The 23106-nt window shown below is 36.7% G+C and overlaps 1 protein-coding gene across 1 annotated transcript in view; it reads right to left on the reverse strand.

Moving 5' to 3' along the window:
• neurl1ab (neuralized E3 ubiquitin protein ligase 1Ab) overlaps positions 1-6491 on the reverse strand; it is a 38925-nt gene extending 32434 nt beyond the window's left edge. Inside the window, exons 1-2 of the mRNA XM_042011047.1 lie at positions 6243-6491; positions 827-1068 (exon numbers count right to left, since the gene is read on the reverse strand). Of these exons, the coding sequence (XP_041866981.1) occupies positions 827-1068; positions 6243-6276 (276 nt within the window). The 5' untranslated portion in view covers positions 6277-6491. The remainder of the gene's footprint in view (positions 1-826; positions 1069-6242) is intronic.
• Positions 6492-23106: the final 16615 nt, after the last annotated feature.

Here is a 23106-nt window from a genome sequence, read left to right on the forward strand (position 1 = left end):
TTTTTTCCCCATGAACCTATGTATTTGACACAACAAAATCTTGACCTGATTAGAATCAAACATACTTTATTTATACCAGACAGGGAAATTGATCCAAAGGGATTAATAAAGTATTTCTATTCTATTCTAAATTGCAGAAACTAGCACAGAATCTCAATCTGATGACAGTGCCAGATGAAAGTATTACAAATTACCAAATTTACTGTGACCTGCTTCTGTGTCAATACAAGTCAATCCAATGTCTAGTTGCTGAAATATTTCAGCCTGAACCAACATTCCTATTCCGAGTGCCAAGCCGAAAGCAGCTCCAAAAAACAACATATCTGTCTTAAACTCACTAAGACCAGTTTCCTTGGTATGCTTATCACCTGCAAACGATTTTTGTCTTATTTCCAACCTATATTTACTTAGTATTTACTGTGCAAGATAACAGTATTCCTCACATGGCAGCGCTTGCCCTGCTCTCTCACTTTCGAGACATAGATGGCCTGATAGGTGTAGTGGAAACTTGTTCTAAGCTGCTGTTGCTTTGGCCCACACAAGAGCAGCGAGAGAAAAGAGAGAAAATCAAAACAGGAGGGAAAAGACAACAGATGAAGAGGGGGAGTCAGGGAGCAGAAAAATAAAAACATTCTGGCAAAAAGAATGGGGGTGACTAAGGACTAATTTTTTATCACCTTCACAATTAGCATTTTCTGACTGAACAAACTTAAACTATGACAAACACTATGTCTTAAAATTGGTACTGCTGTAAACTGGCACAATTTTACAAGAAAACATTGCAATGTGGGATTTTGAGTCATTCTGAGAAGCACCATGTATTTACCTTCAGTCGAACTTGCTCATATACTGCAATAGGCCTGTTGCTGAATGTGATGGCATTACAGAAGCTGCCCTGTCTCTTCACTGTCTTCTGGGACATGTCCATGATGATCTGTGATCCTTTGGTGCTGGGATGGAAGAGAAGAGGGAAAGAAGACATACTTCCACAGGGCTGGATGGGCAGGCAGCGCTTGGATTTGTGCTGGCATCGGTGAGATGTTGTAGGAAAAGATCCGTTCAGAGAATCTAAGTTGAGAGGGAAGTTTGGTCAGAAGGTGAGGAGCAGAAAAATCTTCTCGAAGCTCAATTTCAAGCAAAATACTAAGAGTTTAGATTGAACTGGAATACTGGTTTGTAACCCCAGAGGTCTTCACTTAATAATAGTGGTGACTGTATAAAGTCATACTGTTACATATATTATTATATATCTTTCCTGCTCCTGCAAGATCCAATTTAGTAACAAGGCATAAAAATAATCTAATACTTGTTTTGTTTTTCTTGCTTTCTAACTCAGTGTAATAGTTAAAATCTCACATTTTAAATGTAAACAATGCACAAGGTGAATAACATGCAAAATGTCCTTGGAAGTAAAAAAAAAAAAAAAAAAAAAAAAAACCATGAAGACTTAATTGCTTCCTTGGTTAAGTAAATAAGGCGAACAATGCAGCTGTGAGAAGTTTACACAAAAGAGTCTAATTTGAGGAATTTCCAGTAGCACCAGTAACTCTTTATTATTCTAAATCTTGCCAGAGCTAAACTTTGTACTGAATACATTCTTACAATAAAAACATTGCAAAGGAAGTACAAGAAGAAGGATTAAGAAAAAAAGAAAAAAAAAAAGATTGATTACAAGTGTACAAACAGCCCAGTAGAAAATGACCTGTGGGATCTTATGGGCGTATTAGCTAACTGATACAATGTAAAACTACTCTAATAATAGTGAGGCGAGGCTTTTATTACCTTCTTTTTTGGCTTGTGTGTTTAATGAGTGCATATTAATCACAACAGTCAAAGAATCTTGCATGTGCCACCTGCCTAATCAGACTGATGGAAAAGAAAATAAATTACTGCTGCTAAATGCAAGACCATTTTCTGTGGTTTGTTGGAGGTAGTGGCAAAAACACACCGACAGGTTGTGAGTCAGAGTAAGTGTCAGAGTTTTCAGTTTTTTTCCCCATGTGAAAATCTGAATGAATGTTCCACCAACAGTAACTCATAAAAGAGATAAACATCTATATTTCAGCGGTTTACAAAGATAAAGGATTTGTTCAAAGGCATCATGAAGCTGATTTCACAAACTCACTTTCATTCGGATCAACACTCCAAACTTTTGTTTCCACTTTTCTCTTTAAAACGCAACACCAAGGTCACTGTGATTTAGTGGAGGAGATGTTTTCTCACAGACTCCTTAATCTTCTGAGGCAGAACTATATTGATATGACTGACAAACATAAATAAGTAGCATATCTCATCATATGATTCGACACAGGTTTTACAATCCTTTAATCACTTGTTGCATCACATTTAAAGGTTTTAAAGTCTTAGAAAATCCAGTAAATCTTCCAAGAGTGGAAATGAATAATTTAAGCCTAATTAACACTTCTTCCTCTTTAAGAACGGGTTGTATTTTCACACCTAAACCTGAAAGGCTGTGTAGGAGCTGCTTGTGTTTGTGAGAGAAATATGAGCCACTGCAGCTAATTTTACTTTCCTTTAGTTGACTTTGAAGAGTCAAGAGGTTTATAATGCATCAGGGCAACAAACCAATTAAGAGGGTCTGGATTGGAAACAAGTGATCATGTGACAAATGATGCAAGGGTTGTCATAACATGGATGCCGATTTCATCTCAAGGCAGTGGAGGAAAACATGATAGATGTAAAAAAGGCATTGAGAATTAAACAGAAAGGCCAATAACTGAACATCTTCATCACATATTTCTGCAGTCGATCCCTTCTAATTACAAACGGCCAAGTTTTGCCAAATGTTCTGTGCTCAGAATATTTGTACAGCTCTTTGCATGCTCTTATCATTGCAGAACAATGATGAATTGTGCTCTGAGCACAACAGTGGATTTAAATGAAGTCATAACAAATCCTTCAACCATATTACATCCATGATGTCATCTCAGACGTGATGTCTTCAGGAAAAGACAACATTACTGCATTGTACTGTATTTCCTGTGAGATCTGAAAACAGAAGCAACACCTTGCAATCCCCTACAGACAGGGTCTCATGTTTCTCTCACCAGAGAAATCTAAATGTTATTTCATTCTTATTATATCTATTTTTCCTGCCACGATAAAATTGAATACCCCCGCCATTTATATTTATTTATGTTCGTGGACACCCTGTTTTCCGCACCCCAAGCAACTTTCAGGACACATAATATGTATATATATCAAATCTATAAATTAAAGTCAAACAAGTAAGGGTTTGATTTGCCAAAATTAGACTTAAAACATCATGTAACCTGACAGAGACATCAGGATGAACAGTGACCAAAGCCCTGGCAGGAATAAAAAGAGGCGTTAAGACAAATATTAAATGAGCATCTTAAGGATAGTGTTGCTTAATGCACCACCGCCCACACTGTAACGGTCTTCATTGTCATTAATTGGAGAGGACAAAACAGAGACAATGAGCAGGCCTCATTTGTGTCACCTGGCCTCCTTCACTCTGTGTTTTATCCAAATGCCTGAGCTCTTTAAGCAGCCTCTACAGAGGCCCTAACATGGTGTGACGTTAGTATCAAGCCTCACAAGACGAACACTCCGAGGCATGTGAAAGAGCCAGAGGGCATGTAAATGTTTTCAGCTTTCTCAAATATGTCATAACTTGTGTGGTTGCAACAAATGTTAAAAAATGTGTGATTCTCAAAGACTTTCAAAACATCCAATTTCACAGTAGGATACGCTATGCATAAAGGAAAGAAATTCTCACAAAGTTAGCCATATAGATTTGATCTTTATCTTAACTATAAAATGTAAGGGAGGACAAACTTTTGATGATCCAGGTGAAAGTAAGAGTAACTGTACTATGTTGTTTTACCTTTTCTGGGTATGAAAGTGCATAAAAAAGGTATTTGTCTGAATCTGTTATTGGGTGATTTTATGTAAGAACTTTAATTTAGCTTTACATAATCATATATTAGTGACGTCTTTATCTGACCCAAACCTCTGCTAAGTCAAAATATGTGTATCCACCATGTATTGACATGTAAAACAGACAAATATTTAACAGAAGGACAAATCCTTAAAATAAGCTGGAACTAAAGAATTGCAGCAGTTTCCCAAGAACTCCAAATAACTGCTAATAAAATAAATAAGATTTTAACTGTTTTAAAAAGCACTGTATAACCCTAGCACATTTTTTTTTTATTTAACATTGTTCAATTAAACTATTTATCTTTCACATTCTAATGAAGACAGAATCATGAAATAAGTAGGAGCACTCAAAGACCTCCACCGAGCCACTGTAATTTTTATTTATTTGTTTTATTTATTTATTTATTTTTGCCAATAATTGTGGGCATTATTTGAGCTGGAAGTCCTAATCGTTATCTTCCCATAGTAAAGAATCCTTAAATAAACTCCTGGATCCAGGCAGTGATCACTCCCAAAATCTAATCACTTGCTCCTTATTCCATTTCTGGGAATTCGTGAAAATTTAATCAAAATCTGCCATAACTTTTCAAGTTATGTTGCTAACAGACAGAAAGACAGACAGATAAACCAACGCTGCCGAATATATGACCACCGCCTTGGTGTAAGTTAAAAAAAAAATAAAAAAATCACTGTTTGTGATGTGTGTTGAAAAGGATATCATGGCATATCTTGTAGTTATAATAAGTGCATGTAAGAGGAATCTAAAAACAAAAAGTGAAACTGGAATAAACATTTGCAAGTGAAAAACAAAAACAAAAAACCCTCTGCATGATCTCTGCAAAAATGGTTTCAGCTCTTTGCTAGTGTCACTAAAAGCCACTAATACATAATATGGGTTTACCAAATGGGGAGAGGTAAAAACTGAATGATTCATGAGTCATTGTCTCAGATCTTGGCCCTGCAACATGACAGGGAATATAGATGTTTACATTTTCAGGGCCCTGACTGAGCTCTTGTGAAAGGGCCAAAAATTTTCTTTTTTAGCAGCACCCCTGTCTGCACCTGTATTTTTATTTCACACCAGTGGCCCCTACCAGTGAGCTGGCCCATGTCCATCTGCCCATCTGGGAAATTAGCTTGTTTCTATTGCCTACTCATGTACTGTATATCAGGTAACACCATGACATTCAGCCATCTGGACTTTGCTCAAGGAAAGTAACAGAAGGCGAACATCAAATCACAACATCCCAAGAGAACATTTGGAAAAACACTGAACTTAGTAATACACAATCATCTACAATTAAATATTATTGATGAAACCAATATATTAAGCATCAGCAAAGATGTGTGTCTTGGCTGACCTTTAACTCGTGAGTTGTCAGAAAGTAAAGCAAAGTGTGCATTACAATCTCTTTCCCTTCCACCAGCAGTTTAACCAATCTAAGTTTGTCAATTTAAAGAGTATAAATCGCAGAAAAAAACTGTTATCCAAAGTTGCTTCAGGAGATTAATAACTTACCAACCAGCTGTAGTTCTTCAAGCGATACACTACTAATAACTGTCTTTTTTACTTTAAAGTCTTATTTACTAAATAGAATCTGAACAAAATGTTGATAAAAAAAAATCCCCACATTTTCATTTGCAAATCAAAAACATGTTTTACCTTTATCTGGTAACTTTTCCCATTCCAACAAAGGCCGCATTGTAAATGGACTAAGAACAAGCAAAGTAAATCAAACAAATACAGTATATTTTCTTGGCCTGAAAACATCTACAAGCCCTACGTTTTATTTATAACACTGCAAGGCATCTGGTAACTTTTATCACTCTAAACGTTTATTACCAAACTAAAACAACATCATTAGAAAATATGCTAAATATTTTACTCAGGTTATGACTTCTACGTGTGTTTTACTGTCACCTAAGGCACTCAAGACAAATAAGTAGCTGTTCAACAACTTATCTGAGTTTATCTTGATCGACTTTTTTATTTTTTCCAACTGCAAAAAGAAGATCAAGAAATTCAAACTCGGATTATCTTGGATGTAGAGCTGATATGCTATCACTAATAAAAAAAACACCTTTTGTTGCAAACCAGTCGTGACTTACAAACGGCACTTAAACTTGGCTAAAAGCATCTACTTTCACTTCTCATTTATTTCGGGCAGACAAAACGCCTACAGTTTCCACGCACACTGGCTTGAGGGTACACAAGCACGTTTATAACTCGATTAGATCATCTTCTGTTATAATATCACAGCATTCATGAATGATCTATAGGCAGCGTCCTGCCCGGAGATGCCACATGTCCTTACCGTAGAGGGTGTTTCTGGTGATCTGACCTCCCATGGCTGGATGCAAGGTGCGTTCACCTCCTCTCTTAACTACGAGACAGATCCACAGTTCTCACATTCAGCTGCGCGTCCTCAGCTGCCACATTGTACCGGGTGGGGAGGCACAGCTTACACACAAAACACAGTCCCGACCGATATTCAGCGCCAGGCTGTGTCTGTCAAAGCATTATCGATATTACGCAGCAGGCAGCAGCCCACGAATCCAGCGCGCACTGGCTCACTCTCCGTAAACAGATCACGCTGAAATTAACATAAAAGGTGGAGGTGGAGGTGGAGCTTGTCGGGACTATTAACGCTGTAGACACCAAACAAGAGTTTTAAGTACCTCTGCTTAGAGTACCTTGCAACAGCAAAAAAAAAGCCTGTACTTTTTTTTCTCTCCATTCATATTCATGCTCCTCAAACTAAAGCACATGTTGAGTTTTCATCTCAACCTGTTGACTAACCTGTTCACTACCCTTAAATCTCCTTTTGTTTTCACAGGCCTTTACATTTACTTGAAGTACCTCCCTTTAATCACCAGATTAAAAAATAGAAATGCAGGAAGGAAAGTATACCAACAGCTGTGTCCGATTTTATAGTTAACTTTGCACTGAAAGTCCACTCAAACCCTTTAGGAGTAAGTAAATGAAATACCACAAGGGAAGTCACACAGCTGGGTGGTGTGGTTGGTGTTTCTTCTAACCACAGGTTAAAGGGTTTGTTTGTTTATGACCATCTAATGCCAGCATCTTTACTCAGCACAGTTTCAAGATGTATTTGACAACTTGTATAAAGATGAATACTGACACACTGTGACAGGACTTGGCAGCTGAGTTGCCACAATGACCAGGCAGAGACACTACTGGCCTCAGGCTTAATGCGATGCTGGTGCTGAGAATCAACAATGCCATGTAGTAAATTAACTTAAGTTTCACTGAATAAAGCCTGATTATTGTCCCTGGGGTTTGCAGCACATTTCCTGTTCATAATAGTGACTTGAAATATGCAAAATAGACATTTTGTAAAAATAAGCAGGCCTCAGTTGGAACTTTTAACCAAGAGCAACATTTCTAAAGTTTAAATTCCTTGATCACCCCATTCAAGCAATTAAATCTGAGCAAAGAACCTCATGTCAAATGTGTTTATGTTTTATATCTCAGAGACAGATGTCCTTCCATTTTCCTTTCAAGCAAAGGAACAACTTGTTGCACACTTGTCTCTGCAGTGTCTGGCTTCAGTGGTTCAGGGTTGGCATGCTGGAGTCGCCCTCCTCTGTGGGCACCTCTCACGATCAGCCTTGTCGCCTCAGCGTTTACATAACTTGTATTGGCAGCCAGGCCTGTGTGACACTGTATTGGCTCGATAACATGAGCTATAGTCTTGTGATGTTTATAGAAACTGATTGCAGTTAACTCTACTGTCTGTAAGCAATTTGCAAATAGGATAAAGCCATATGACCGGAGTCTTTTTTGTTTATTGACTGTGCAGCATTTTGAACACGGATTTTTTTTTTTTTTTTTTTTAAAGGTGGCCAAACTGGTTTTATTTTTCAAATGAAATCGGTTTCGGATAGTGAGATAACTAAAGAATAATAAGGCAAACGTGTGAACTGAACTCAAGAATTTATAGCATGAACCCTGTAGCTATCGCAGTCATGCTTAATGGAGTTTGACATGCCACCTGATCACTGAGCTGTCAAAATCTGATTGGTTGTTCTTTAATAGGAGAAGAAGTGTAGTTCACTGTGAAATGATAAAACTTGATGCCTTGTGTCCTACAGTCACAATAAAGCTGCATTCCAAAAAATATCTTGCAATGGTGAAATATCAATTTAAAAACACAAAAGGCTACATATTTTTGTTCAAATTAGACTTAAATATGATCTAATACAATAGCATAAGACCAACATATTTTACAGTGTTATATGTAAATAATCTAACATAAATCAAATGGCACTCCTCATACTCACTCCTCGTACAACACTGATAGAGATGCAGGCAGCATAACATGTCTTTCTATCTGTTTGTGGTTTTTTTGAGTGCTTAGACAGTTACGTTGGTTTGGAGTCACTTTGTGATGCATCTCTAATGATTTCCATCGGTTGTAGCTGGATTATACAATGTGCATCTTTATCTAATTTTTTTTATATATATCTTTGTTGTTTCTGCCTCCCTTTGCAACCATTTTGCTTCTCTTTGTTGGAGTTTGACATTTATTTCTTGTCACTTGTCATTTGCTTATCTTTGTTATTGTTGTTCTTTTTTATTCATCTTTTTGTGGGCATTTTAGTCTCTTTATCATGTTGCTGTGTCATGCATCTTTTTTTAGAGGGCTCTTTTTGTTGCATTTTTTCCATTTATTTGTGGCCGATTTTTTTCTTTTTTTTAAACATCCCTTTAGATTTATTTTGTGTCTCTTAGTTGACATTTAAATGTGTTATTTTTCCCCATCATATTGGACCATCATGCATGTTCTTGTTTTCATACATGTCTTGTGTTGTTGTTTGAATCTCTTTTGTCATCATGTTGTGCTATTTGAATCTCTAAGTGGTCATTTGCATAAATTTGTTGTTGATTTGCATATCTTAGCTGTTTTCCTTCAAACTGCGATCATTTTGTGTCTCTCTGTAGTTGTTTTGAATCTATTTCCCTCTTTGTATGTCTTGAAATTGTTCCATTATTTTCTTGTGTGATCCTTTAATCTTATTCGGTAGTTTTCTTTGCATCACATTGTGGTTGTTTTGTGCCTTTTCATAGATGTGATCTGTTGTTATTGTAGCAGCATTGTGTGTCTTTACAGTCTTTGATGAGAAAAATAAATCATCTCATTGACTTTTTAGGTTCCAGTATAATCTATGCATGGAAGTCAAACAGTTAGGTACAAAAATGGTTTTAAACTGATCAAGTTTAATTTTCAAATTATTATCACCAAGTTCTTATTGTAATAGTGTTCCGAATTTCAGTTGAGACTGAATATGCACAGTATACCCTGACAGAACAGGACGACACCTCCTCCCACCATAGATTATTTGTAGATGGGTGCCTGGCAGCCAGCAGCTGCCTGGTGGGGTGTGCTGGCGTGGGGCCTCCATGGACATCTTGACAGCCTTGTTTGAGGCAGCAGCTTTCACTCTTGCTCTCTTCTGGGATGATCCATGTTGAACAAAAACACCATTCAACTCCAAGTTTGGATGCTCGCCCAGAAGCCATATGCAAAACATTAGAAAGCAACACAAGAGCATCATATGATCCTCAACTGGGAGGGCATCAGCAAAAAAGGAACTCCACCTAGCAGACATGCATCTGAGGTGAAATCAAGTTGTCGCACACTGCTGAAAAGTGACACTGACATAAAAAAGAAGCTGCAAAAGAAAGAGATTAATAAAGAGATTGTTTTTAATTAAACTATAGTATTTAGGGATTTCTACGGTCATCCGATATGACCTGAATCTAGTTTAATTGTTGGCAAAGTATGCATGCAGTAAGATTTATTAGAATTACATCCGCAGTTTTCAGTGAATCCACCTACCGGTATGGCCAAAAAATGTGCAGATAAACAAACAGATATTTCAAAAGTTCTAAAATTATGAGTACAAAAAGTTCATAGCCTCTAGCTCCATTGTTGGTTATCCCAGACTACTGCATTCCACAAGTGGGCTTCAGTAGAGTTTATGATATCACATTGATCTATCTTCTCTTTCCCACACAGTATTGCAGAGCCTTTAGCTGTTTTTGAACAAAGAAATTGTTGATCTAACAAGAAAAACATCATGGTTTATGAGCTTGGTTTGGTTTTTATTTTGCCTGATGTTCAGGAGTACAATGACCCAGAGACAGTGGAACTAACAAATCCTCATTGAGACTATAATGGGCATTGAAGATAATGGATCCATAAAGGAGCAAACATCTCAGTGCATCCTGTGAAATAAAAAGATTCAAGATTAATGATAAAAAATAAACCTGCAACTTATGCAGTTTTAAAAAATGAAAAGATTTTGTTACCACAACTTGTTCAGAGTAACATAGGCAGGTTATAGTTTAACTATAGTTATACAAATTTCATGCTAAGTGACGGAGATTTCTTGTGTTTAGGAAGATAAAGCAGCGGTCAGTAGAATCAAACCTGAGCTCACTGAGCTTGTGGAAGAGTGTTTGTTGTTTCATGAGTGGAGAAGATTCCTGGTCACGAACAGGATTTTAGCTTTGCATGATCTTACGCAATTCTCTCAGTGCAGCAGGGCTCATTTAGACAAATATGAAAAATGTGGGATTGCTCAAGTAAGTAAACTCAGCTGTGCAAAATGACAGGTCGTAACATTACAGTTGAGCGATGTTCTTGTTCTTTACACACTGGTGCAGGTGCAATGAACTAATCCTCAATACATCTAAAACCAAGGAGATGATGGTGGATTTTGGGAGGCGAGAAGCACATCATCTACCTGTGTTAAGGGGAAGGACATGTGGTCCAGACATTTATGAATTTGGGTGTCCACCTGGATCATAAGCTGGACTGGTTGGGACATGCAGATGCAGCATACAATAAAGGACAGAGCAGACTCGTCCATCTCAGGAAGCTTTAATCCTTAGAAGAGGTACATCATTTTGTTACAGACTTCTGTCAGTTAGTCGGCAGTGCTGTATTTTTTCTGGGGGAACTGCATGATGGCCAGAGAGGGGAAATGGCTCGACAATCTAGTCAGTAAGTATGTGTCAGTGATGGGGAGGGGGGTGGGCTCTGCTGGAGAACTTGTGGAGAGGTGCATTAGGAACAAGATACAGGCCATCCTCAGGAATAGTAGTCATGCCCTGCATGACACTGTGGTCGCCCAGAGACACATTCACAGTGACCGAATCCTCTCCTTACAATGCCAGTCCGAGAGACTCAGGATGTTGTTTATCCCAGATGCTATAAGACTCTACAATGAATCATGCTAATGTGCACTTTATTACTATTGACTTATTTTATATACTTTGTCCCTGTCAGGTTTGGGATTCATATATCAATTACTGGCTGAGGAAATAAATAAAAATACAATTCAAATAATAATAAAAAAAGGACAGCCATATATACGAGATGCCTCCCTTGGTAGAGCTAATCTGTCAGGCACAATTTGGCACACAGATCACCATTGTGCATGTCATGATGCTGGACAGGACAAGGTTAGAATTCAAGCTTTCATATCTGCAATTCCACTTCAGCCTATGTTTGGTCGACTACTCCTGCTCCTCAGCTGCTCCATTTTTCACTAATTCATCTATCTGCCATTCAGAGAAGTTTCTGAAAGAAACTATCAAACTCTGTGGCGCTCAGCGGAGCTGCAGAATTTTTGACATATCTGCGGAGTGCCATCATCTTGAACAACCAGTATGTCCTTAGTTGATCCATCATTAATACTGGAAAATAATGATTAGCACTGCTTGTTTGGATTTTACGTAAGCTTGCTGCAGGATCTTCCTTGCTATATTCTGCTGCTTGCTCAGAAATTAGTAACTAAATGCCAGACCCTGATTTAGTCCTATTTGCATCTCTGAGATAGGACATATATACAGCCACAAAACAGCATCAAATTAAGGCAATTATACTTCTTAAATAGCTCATGAGCCATAATCAGGTGTTTGTCACCTATTTTAATGTGGCTGCAGTAAACTCTCTGTTTTTCCTGAATATGCTTTGTCATAAAAGGCAACACCTGGGATGCGAGCAGAGGGCTGTTTATGCAGAAATAGTGAAAAATTTTGGGTAGAACAACAGGACATTCAATATGCTTATAAAAATAAATTGTCCCAATTCTCTGCCTGTGTGAGAGTTGACAGTGGCTGACTCATCCAGTTTCTCTTAAACGCTGGGTGGTATGGGGAGTTTAGGAGGCTTCACTAAATCTCATTTTCCTGTTGCTGACTTTGTAAATTGCTGTATGAATGCAGATGTGAATGTTAGGATTGTAAAATAACCCAGCTGCCTCTGTCTTTTATCTCATGGTTGCTGACATAGTTCTCAAAGTTGAGAATGAATCCATATTTTTGGAATCAGATCACTTTATTTTTCCTTTGAACCAAAATACCTTCATAATATTTCATCAATGAGATAGTTGCTTGATACAAATTACTCACATAATAAACATGAAACAGAAGCATTTTTTAAATCAAGAAAAACAGATATTTATAAACTTCTTGAGATGTGAATCTATTACAGAGCTTTGTTATGTACACTCATCAGCAGCTTCACAAACTTGTAAAATCTATTTTAACAGCACAAAATACAATGGAGCTGAAATAAGAAACTGTGTTTCTATCATGGTAGCACTGAAGTTATAATGCTCATGTTCCATAACACAATTTTATACTGTTAGAAGCACACAAAATTGGCATGTTGTGACCAGTGTGAGTATTACAACAGAATAAAAAACACAGATCATGTGCCAGTTGCTGATGACTGCTTCATGTAGCTCTTTCAAGCCACACTACTGAACACTGGTAGATTTTTGCACTTTGGTGGCCCATATCAACTGCTAATTTGGCATCCCTCTTGCATCCAGTCTCTTTTCTGTGTGCTTTTTCCAGCAGTAAAAATAGTCTTTGGACTTATCTTTTGCTATGTCATTTTTCTTATTCTTTTCCTTGTTTCCTCTGATATTTCTTGAGTTTCTTTGCTGAATCAGGATACACTGCTATTCTACTTTTTACTTATAAGTAGAGTATTTATGAAGAGGAACACCTACATGCACAACTAACTGCTGGTCATTATATAATGCTAAATGTTTTTGCTACACTGCAGTGCTATAGTAACTGTTTTGCAGACAATAAGTCTAGAAAATTATTATGCATTTTTTGAGATAGTGGATGCTTATTATCATGATTGTCAATAACCAGTCATCATAGTTTTAGAGCATTTATTGAAACTTCTGAGGATGGCATCTAAAAGCAGGATGTACATTGCTTTTACTACAGAGACAATAAACCCAGAGAAAGAGAGAGGGACTGATTCTTAGAATTACAGAACCAGGATTGCTATGGCTCAGATAATGTCCAGTGTAATTTCCATTGCATTTTAAATGTAGAATTTAGTGCAGTTTTTCATACAAATCTCAGATAATTCAAGAAAAAAAGAATTAGAGAACATAATATATGCTGACCTAGAAAATTTGCATATTGAAATGGTAACTATTACTGCAACAAGAGCTAATATGAGGGAGCTTGGCAGACACTGCTGAAGAGCTGAGCTATAGCTAATTAGTTCTATATTCTTTCTGGGGATTTTTTCCCTTCTTCTTTTAGCCAGTGCTTCTCCTGTAGCTGAAATCAAAGAACATTCATGCCTCAGATTTTCCCATCTGCCCAATGTCGACTTTTTTATTTAGCACATCGAATATATTCAGATAGGAATCTGTTCCTTTTCAGTCAGCAACTGCAATTTATTCGGCAGTAAAAGATATAACAAGGTGGTCTTACAAAACCAGATGAGGTGTCACGGCACACTGTTTCAGTAGGTTGCAATTCTTTGACTATGTCATTATAGTTTGGTATCATGTAACCGTAAGCATTAAAAACCTAGAAAATATAAGTCTAGTGGCAGCTTAAAGAAGATGCTGTGCTGCAGTACAGATGTTTACAGTCTTCCTGTTATTGTTGACATTGCACTGTAAACTGTTTAAACCTTTGCTAATATAGAATCTGTGAGGCATTGTGGGAGCAAGGGGGTGACTGCAAACATGTTGGAATGTTACCTGACACTAAGAATAAACCAACAATGAAAACTACACTTTTATACTTGATCATGGATAGAGGACACAGGACAAATAGTTTTTGTCTCGATTTACTCATGCTTTAATCTCAGGGTTGCAGGAGGCTGGAGCCTATGCCAGAGCTGCCACTGGGTAACTAAATACAGAACCAACTCAAACAACACAAACTCACAGAGGCAATGTAAAATTGTCAGTTAAGCTGACATGCATGCTTTTGGTCTGAAGACAAGAGGAACACTGGTTTTGGTTACTGCTCCAAAGTTGAACCAGGAACATTCTTGTTGACGGCACCAGTGCTCACAATCCTGTTTGTGTAGATGTCCTATGCTCCAGTTTGAGCTCCTATTTTTTGTCTTTTTGTCATAAACTGCCAAAAATTTCCCATTTGAGTGCTACCATTTTTGTCTTTCTCAATAAGAAGTGAACATATTTGGACGCTGATGATGCTTCAATGCCGATTGGACAAAAGTTTATCAATCGACATATCTGTTTTGTTGTGAAATATTTTTTAAATGGATCAGAGAGACGACTTAGTGGGACAATAATAACTGTATTAACTCAGAATGTGTTTATAGACATGAATGTGTTTTGAATGTGAGTCTGTAGGAGCCTGAGATGTTTTGGAGCCTGCAACTTGCAGCCAGTAATGCATTTTAAGGCTTTTTGGAATTGGCTTCACACCCAGCAGTGAGCGGCTTCTTTTTATAAGGTCTACAGAAACAACCTTTTCAATTTTCCCTCTTTCAAAATAATGCCAAATATGATGTTGATAGATGCTGCCTCCTTGTGGGTGAGCAGGTTTTTCCTTTGGTATCCCTTCCAGACCTCCAGTGCTTAATAGGGTTCAAAGATCGCTTTTTAACATGTGTCATCTGTACCACTTAATTAAGTGCATATATTACAATAATGGTGCCATCTATAAATTAATCTGAAGTGTATGTCTGTTTCTGGATGGCTGACCACTTGATGGTGCCATCTTGTAAATCAGTCTCTCTTAGATGGATATACCAGAAACTTAACAGATACTGAAGAAATTGCAGGCATTAAAAATAAATGTTAATTTTTTTCATTTTTTGTAATTGATTAAAAAAATCAAAGTGTATTTATCTAGACTTTTGATTAAAGACAGTAATATACCTTAATATCTTGGATTATATTTATTCAATATGAAGGCATATTGTTGCATTGTAGGGAATATTTAGAAGATATATCATCATAATTTTAGGATTATTCTCCTGACGTGAGGGAAACTCAAAGTAATGTTTAAATGAACTTGTCTGCCATTTTAATATTATATACTGAAACTGATGAGCTCTCAGGATTTCGTTTTATCAGCTTCAGTGTAACTGATAAATTTTATGCTGTAAAATACGTTTTGCTCAGAGGTTTTGCAACTTGCTGTCTGAATTTGGAATTTGACTGAAGTTTTCCCTTTTGTTAAGAAAGCTGTTAAATCCTTATTATTACAAAACTGAACTAATTTCTAGTTTTATCTGTGGGATTTTTGTAATTTCAGTTTACAAAATTCAATAAGTAAATATTCAACTTACCAAAGTTGATATAGTAAATATATATATATATTTATATATATATGTGTGTATAACCCAATAGTGATTGTATAAACATAAAATGTTGTGATTTTGTATTTTCAAAAACTATCATGATACTTGCATGGTGTTGATACTTTAATTTCATTTCATTTCATTTTGTCAAATAACCCTCTGAATTAATACATTAGATATAGAAAGATAATCTCAGCAGGTATGCCTAAGTTGTGTTGCTTGTTAAACCCTTCTAAGTTCTCTCCATCCCCATCTGGTGGAGGCAGATGGCTGCCCTTCCTGAGTCTGGTTTTGTCTTTCCTAGTAAAAAAAAGAATTGTTTCTTTCCACTGTCACCCACCACCTCATGCTCAGGATGGGGGACTGAATTGAAGAGCAGATTAGATGGTATTAAATTGTTTTCTTAGGTAGAGACTTTTAAAGTATTAACTGAAGATCAGTTTGACACCTAAAAGGCCTGTTTGATCTTGCCGGGATCTGAAGGTGTTTATAGAATGTTTTTCATCACAGTAGCATTGGCATATGCCTCACAGGCAAAAACATGTTATGACAAGATTAGATCCTCTTTCCTTGAATAAAAGATAAAATCTAAGGTCTCAGGTTTCCCTCTTTTACTTTTCATATATTTACTTCTTTGTTTTGCACTGACAATTACCTAATTTATGTGCATGTAAAATTGTGAAAATATCAAGATTTCACAATCAAGATTCACCAAATTGTAGATTCAATGTTCTTTGCCAGATCAAAGCTTTTCACTGCTGTTTGACTTCAAGTCTGTCAGTCAATCTGTCCTTCAGCCATCTTAGTTTGGCTGGGTTTTGGTTCTGGCTATAAAGCACTTTCGTTCAGACTAGCTACTACCTCATAGTCCTGTGTTTGAGTCCTCCTTCCTCATCACCATAGATTTTTAACAAAATAGTAAGAATCAAAACAGTCTGGCAACAAAATCTTTTTGAAAAATTGTGACAAAAATTTAAAAAAACTTTTTTAAAGTGGTATTTTGCTTTGGTTCGTATGGTAAAATATTAGCAGTGTTATTATTCAAGTGTTGCAGTCCTATTTCAAATGTTTTTTAAAGCTGTTTCTAATATAAATAAAAAAAAAGCATCATAGGTTCATTAGTTGGATCCAAAGAACAACCCCAGCAGTTAATTAGAAGGAACTGGATAGAACATTAAATCACAATTACATCTATATCTCCTAGACAAATGATCTTTTTAAAGTTCTTTGAGTTTAGCTTTGTATCCTTTTGTTTCATGCACTATATTATATAATATTTTTGAACATGCATAACTAAAAGTACGTTTTCCATTGTTTCTGGCATGTTTTATAGGGACATATGCAGCATATTTATATAATGAATCAGTACGTTTTTTTACTTCACAGGTTTAAAGAGCTGGACCACTCGGGTGTCATAAAGGAGGAAGGACAAAAACTGGAACAGTGCAGTCTTTCCGCTCCTACATATCACTGCATGCCTGAGTGAGGAGGGAGAGTAATGACGGAGAGGCAAATGGACCATTACCACGTCATCTCTCAGACAGGTTTACAAAGCATTTAGTATACAAAGTTTGAACTTCTTTCCATGTATAATCCAGGACTTACTGGTAACAACACTTATACAACTGACTGGAAGCCACATAGTCATTAATTAGAACACTTATACTGAAAACAGACCAGCAATAGATGTTTCAGTGTTAAAAGGCTCCAGCAGTCCACCATTTACAGAGCTGTATATTCTTTAGTTTTAAATACACCTTTTCCCACAATTGTGTCATTAGCTTGATAAATAATAATTGGGAAAATAGGGATACATAACAGTCAGATTTTCACAACATAATTCTTAATAAAGTATTCAGAGGCAGTTCATGTGAAGTCTCCAAAATGGCCATTTTGTCCATCTTTTCCAAATAGGGGACCTTAGCTTTAAGAAGGTTAATCCCAGCTTCATAATCACATATACTACATTGATACTAAGAAAAACATGCTCTGAATGAAATCACAAGTTTTATCTGTGTTTCTTCAGCATTGTGGCTGTTTAACTTTGCACCTTAATCACATCTGTTGGTTGGATGACTGACATCCTCTTCATAAAACGTAAGCGGTTCAAACAGATGAATATTATCAACCACATAAGCAGCTAATGAGAGGATGCTGTAATAATTCTGCATTTTGATCAAGAACATGTTAATGTTGATGTAGAATAACACAGAGCATCATAGAAGTACATTGCATGCTGCATTCCCTTGCAGGTTCTTTACAGTAAATACTTGTTTCAGATTTGATTGTCTGTTTGTGGGGTGGCCTTTGGAGGGCCAGTCAGATTTTAGGGGTGACTCATTTGCATACAACACTTGATAACGTCTCTTCCAGTTGTGCTCATTCAGAAAGCACTTCCAAATCACCTCATTATTAGAAGGATTTATCCTACATGAGAAAACTTACTCTCGTTCTGAAATAATTCGAAGACTATTTGTAGTTAGGATGGGAGCAAAGTTAATCTAGAGGTACCCAAGATTAAAAATTAAACAAATTAAATAGAAAATACTGAAAATTACTATCCCATATCCACTTTTAATTAGACTCAATCTCATGGCTTTTAATGGCCCCAATTCAAACATGTTTTCATTTTTTTCTTTATTTTCATTTACACAAAAAGTAAAGAAGATTTTAAAGTTTTATTTAACATTTTTCTTCTGTGATATTTGTACCATGTCCCTCTGTTTGATGTGTTTGGGCAGCATGCACAAGGTCAAATTAATGTTTTAATAGCTTGCATCTTGCCTATTTGATCATGTCTTACTTAGCTGTTGTATCAAGCTCTTTCAGCTGCCTGTTTTTTATTATATATTACACAGCTTCATAACTGGTTCAATTTCAGATTCTGATTTGATATTAAAGTCACAAGAAAAACTGATTAATAAAACAATTTTTTGGAAATAAAATGAAAATTTTTAATTCTACCAATTCTTACACAAAACATGTTGTTGTTAAGCTAACAAGTTAAGTTCTCCTTTGCATGATTACCATTTTCCCCACATTCAGGATGAACCAGTGCTTATATTTTCAAAGTCAGTGCGTAACAAGATAGATGACACTTCACTCCAGAGTATTGATTCCTCTGTGCCACAAACAGATGCTTTGTCATTGGCTGTGACTCACAATCATATTAAGCTGACAACAAGGTGAAGGCCATGTTACCACTGAATGACAGTTTGGCTCCTCTAGATACAAATGACTTCACATTTCTTTACCTTCCTCCTCTGTCTTCTCAGTACCCACATACAAACACACACACACACACACACACACACACAGTGCTATACACATGGTAACAGCTGTTGCTAATTATTTCAGTCAAAGTTGATAATTTAAAATTTATTAAGAAACGACATTTATACTTCACATGATGTGTTGAACTTCATTCTGTAAATCTTCTGTTTGTGTAAACGGGATTTTTCATTGTTGTGTCTATTATACATTATCATTTGGAGCTGGCTGACAACATGCAGGCTGTCTGGTCCAGATTTCCACTCTTGTTTCGCCCGTTGTTTCTGTGCTCTCCAAACAGATGCTTCATCAAATCTCTTTATACTTGGCTGAGCAATGGGAGTTACGCACTGTCACAGCATGGCCTCCGTTCAAAGACACCCAATGTATAAGCTGTCATTCTCTATGATGGCTTTCACGGGTGTATGTAATGCGTGTTTGTATCGTCCTCTTCATGAACATATGCCAGTGAGCTCATCTTTTGCATATCTTGATGCCTTTCTTTATTTGGAAGTTAGTTGTATATTCAGCTTGCCAGTTTGTATCTTGTATTTACTCACATCTGGTCTTTATCTAAAAAATGACAGCAATGCAAAACATTAACCTCATATGAAGTCTCCTGTGACCTTGGCCCATCAGTATCTGTCTCCCTATAAAACAGGCCAAAAGCTGCATGAAATATGAAGGCTTGTGTGCTTTGGATTTCACAAATAGGACTATATTACTGAGCAGCTGAGAGTGATCTTGGAAGTCGCAGTAGCATGATCTGTACACAGTGGAATTCCAAAAAAATTGAAAAGATATCTGCTGATCCCAAAAAAGAGATTTAAGGAGGGGGAAAAAAAAAACACAAAACAAAAAAGACAACAGCAACAAAAAAACCTGCATCATTTTCTGCTCCTTTTAATCTGAAATGGTCCTGCCCCTTTAACGTGACCATCCTAAATCAGTTTCAATCAGATGTGTTGCAGCAGGGAAACCTGTAGTACAGTGGCCTCAAAGACAGCAGTTGCCAAGTGCTACCTTAAAGAGTCATTACAAAATTTTTGCAATTTTCCCAGCAATGCGCCCCCCATTTTCGCCAAATTTGGCATCCATTTTACATCCTACCTGTAGGTGAGAGCGGGGACAGTTGTAACAATTTTTGACATTTCTGTCTCTAACTTTGGGCTCTTTTAACCCAGTGTGTTCAAACGGCTATGCAAACTAGCTTCAAGTGTCTGCTAGTGAATGCCATGGAAACTACCTGTGCAGCACAAACAGAAAATGCGTAGCTTGATCTCAAACACAAGGAGTGAAATGTTACAACTGACCCCATAGCCAGGGTCAGTTGTAATATGCCCTGGGGTAAAATGTAACAGTATGATATAAGGACCATGACAATGACTTAAGATAGTGAAAGTTTTTAATTAAAAACTTTTAAACAAAAATGCGAAGAACTGAAGAGATCTCACAGTACAGACAGGATGTAAGAAGGATGCTGAATTAGTCGTTTATAGGTGGCGCTTCACTGGGGACATTGCAAAGGTTCTGTGTGCATCTGAGTTACAACTGTCCTCGGTTTCCTCTACTGTGAGCTTTCTCTAGCCAGCAAAAGACAGTCGTATCTTGACTATTGTTCTGCCTCTTTCTCTCTTTCTTTTCCTTTCTTCTTCTGAAAATTTCTTCTTGCATTTCTTTGCTGAATCAGTCACGGTGCACTTTCAAAACAGCCAGTGTCTTTATATCAGTTTGCTAGCTTGTAAAGTAAAACTCGGCTGCAACGTCACGCAGCAACCCGGATGGAAAAAGTTGTCTAGTTTCCAGACTCGACTCCAGACTGTTGAGCAGTGATGGCGCCAGAATATGGAATGATAGGAGTGCCACAAAAAAGAATCAGTCTGGGAAAGAAAAAGGAAACAAATGAGGAAATATTTAGACAAATAAATCAAAAAGTGTATTCTTTGATTTTTCTTAATTTATTCTTTCCAATTCTCTTCTATACTCTATTCCTTTTATTTTTCCTTATTTATTATTTTCCTCAATATTTTCAGTATTTATTTAATTATTCTTTTCTCTATTCTTTTCCCTATACATTTCCTTGTTTTTTCCTTATTTATTTCCTTATTCTTTTCTCCATATGTTTGTCATTTGAACTTTAAATATGTCCTTTTAATAAAATTATTAACAAAATTATTGTTAATAAATAACAATTAACAGAAATGTTTGGGGAACAGTGAGTCCTTATGGACAGTTTTTTTGCTGCAAAAATAAAGTCACTGTGGGGCAGAAGATGTGTAAAATTGTATACAAAAGGGTTTAAAGAAACGTTTTAATAATGCAAGTGGTGCAGAGGTCACAGGATCTTTATGTATCTAATGTGATACATTAGGTCTTAGAGGGTAGCAAATAAAAGCAATGACCATGTAAATGATCAGTTAATTAAAAACCAAAGATCTGGATGCCTTGCCTTCTGTCTTATCTTTGCTTCATTTGTGTTATTACCGTAACAATCTCACTCAACAGTCAGAGACCTCAGAAACCACAATATAAATGTCCTTGTCATCATTCTTTCAGTTTAGCATATAATGGTTTCCATCATAGCTTACCACTGTCAATCATTTTTAATCACTAAATCCAGCTTCACTGACTCTCAAAAACTAGCTTTCATGTTTCATGTAACCAGAAACTACTGATCCTAGGTCAGACAGTTGATCCTGAATCTCTTATGCAATTGCCAGAGAACAAGCCCAAGGGATAGCTTGTTGACAATAAGACTTCCCATTACTTTAGGTATGCCACTATGCACTATTTTAACCTCATACAGAACCTTTTAGGTCCTCACAGTTTGGCTCAGTGTCTCAGAAAAACCAAAGACCACTTTACTTTTTTATTACATACACACTGGACTGTTGATGTTACGTGTACAAAGACGGAGATTGTGCATCTGCTCAGCAGTCTGTAAAACACATTTTATATGTAAAGCTTAAGTGCTTCAAAGTGACATTATGTAACTTTTGCTGAGAGAAATTATCCCTTTGACAGACATCAACCCTTTGTGTTTTTTGCAGGTTAAAATCATGAATCTTTTGGCTGACTGAATGTTAAATCTTTAACTAATCACAATAAGAGATATATTCCGTATTCTTTTTGGACTTTTAGCTTTTCTTCCTGTGATCGTCATGATCTTATGGTTTTGATTTAAAGTTTTTAGTCTTGTCATATTTTTTGGAGGTTAATTCCCCTTATGTATTGTGCTCTCTTTTGCTTCCTGTTCATTAGCTCACCTTGATTTTCTCATTCACTTCACCTGTTCCTTATTAGTCTCTCAGTGTATTTATACCCATTGGTTTTCAGTTTCCATGGTCAGAGCCGTTTGGTATTTCCTTGTCGTGTGGTCCCATTTTTTTTTTGGTTCATTCACTAAAACGTGTTCCTGCACCAGTCTGTTTCCTACCTGCTTACCTCCTGAGTCCTGCTATTGGGTCCTCACCTCCATTGCACTGTGACAGTAATGACTGATACATCTGCTAAGCCACATATTTTCTGTCATTTACAACTCACACCCAAGATTCTTTGTAGTGGTGTGGCATTAAATTAATTACATTTCAGCAGCACATTTTAGTATCTTTGTAAATACTACTTGAATTAAAATGTTTGTGTTTTGTGGGTAAGAACTATTGAATGGACAGCAATACATCTAGAAGTAATTTACCAGTGGGCCACTATCCATGTAATAATTCATGCTGAAACATAATTCTTAAAACATCTGTCTTCACTCACACTTTTAAACTGACATCATCCCCACACACACTAACCTCTCCAAACCCACTCTACTCCTCCTTCGTATTCCACTTCAGCTCTGGAGTTGTGGATGCTTCCAGAGCACAAGGATGTGATAAGGATGTGAAATTAAAATTAACAACAGACATCTGTTTGAAACAACAGACAGGATGTGGCCCCAAAGCAGGCAAAGTGAAGGTCAGTGTAAAAAGGAAAACACTCCTGTGTCTTTCAGCCTGAAAGCAAATGGGCTCAATTTTAGCCATTTTTCCTTTCTTTTATTTTCTCCTTGCACATAAATCACAATAATCAGAGCTTGAATGGATCACCAAGGACACAGATAAGAAAATAACGGAGATGTTGCACTTTGTTGTCAGGGAAACCGGTCAAAGTATGCTGCTGACCATCACAGAAATGCAGTATATGAGAGTCAAAAGCTTAGAACTCTGCTATGGTTTAAGTATATTTTTTCACCATGTATTGTGCTTATTTTATGACTCAGACTCAT

This window comes from Melanotaenia boesemani, chromosome 16, assembly GCF_017639745.1.
Source record: "Melanotaenia boesemani isolate fMelBoe1 chromosome 16, fMelBoe1.pri, whole genome shotgun sequence".
Lineage (NCBI taxonomy): Eukaryota > Metazoa > Chordata > Actinopteri > Atheriniformes > Melanotaeniidae > Melanotaenia > Melanotaenia boesemani.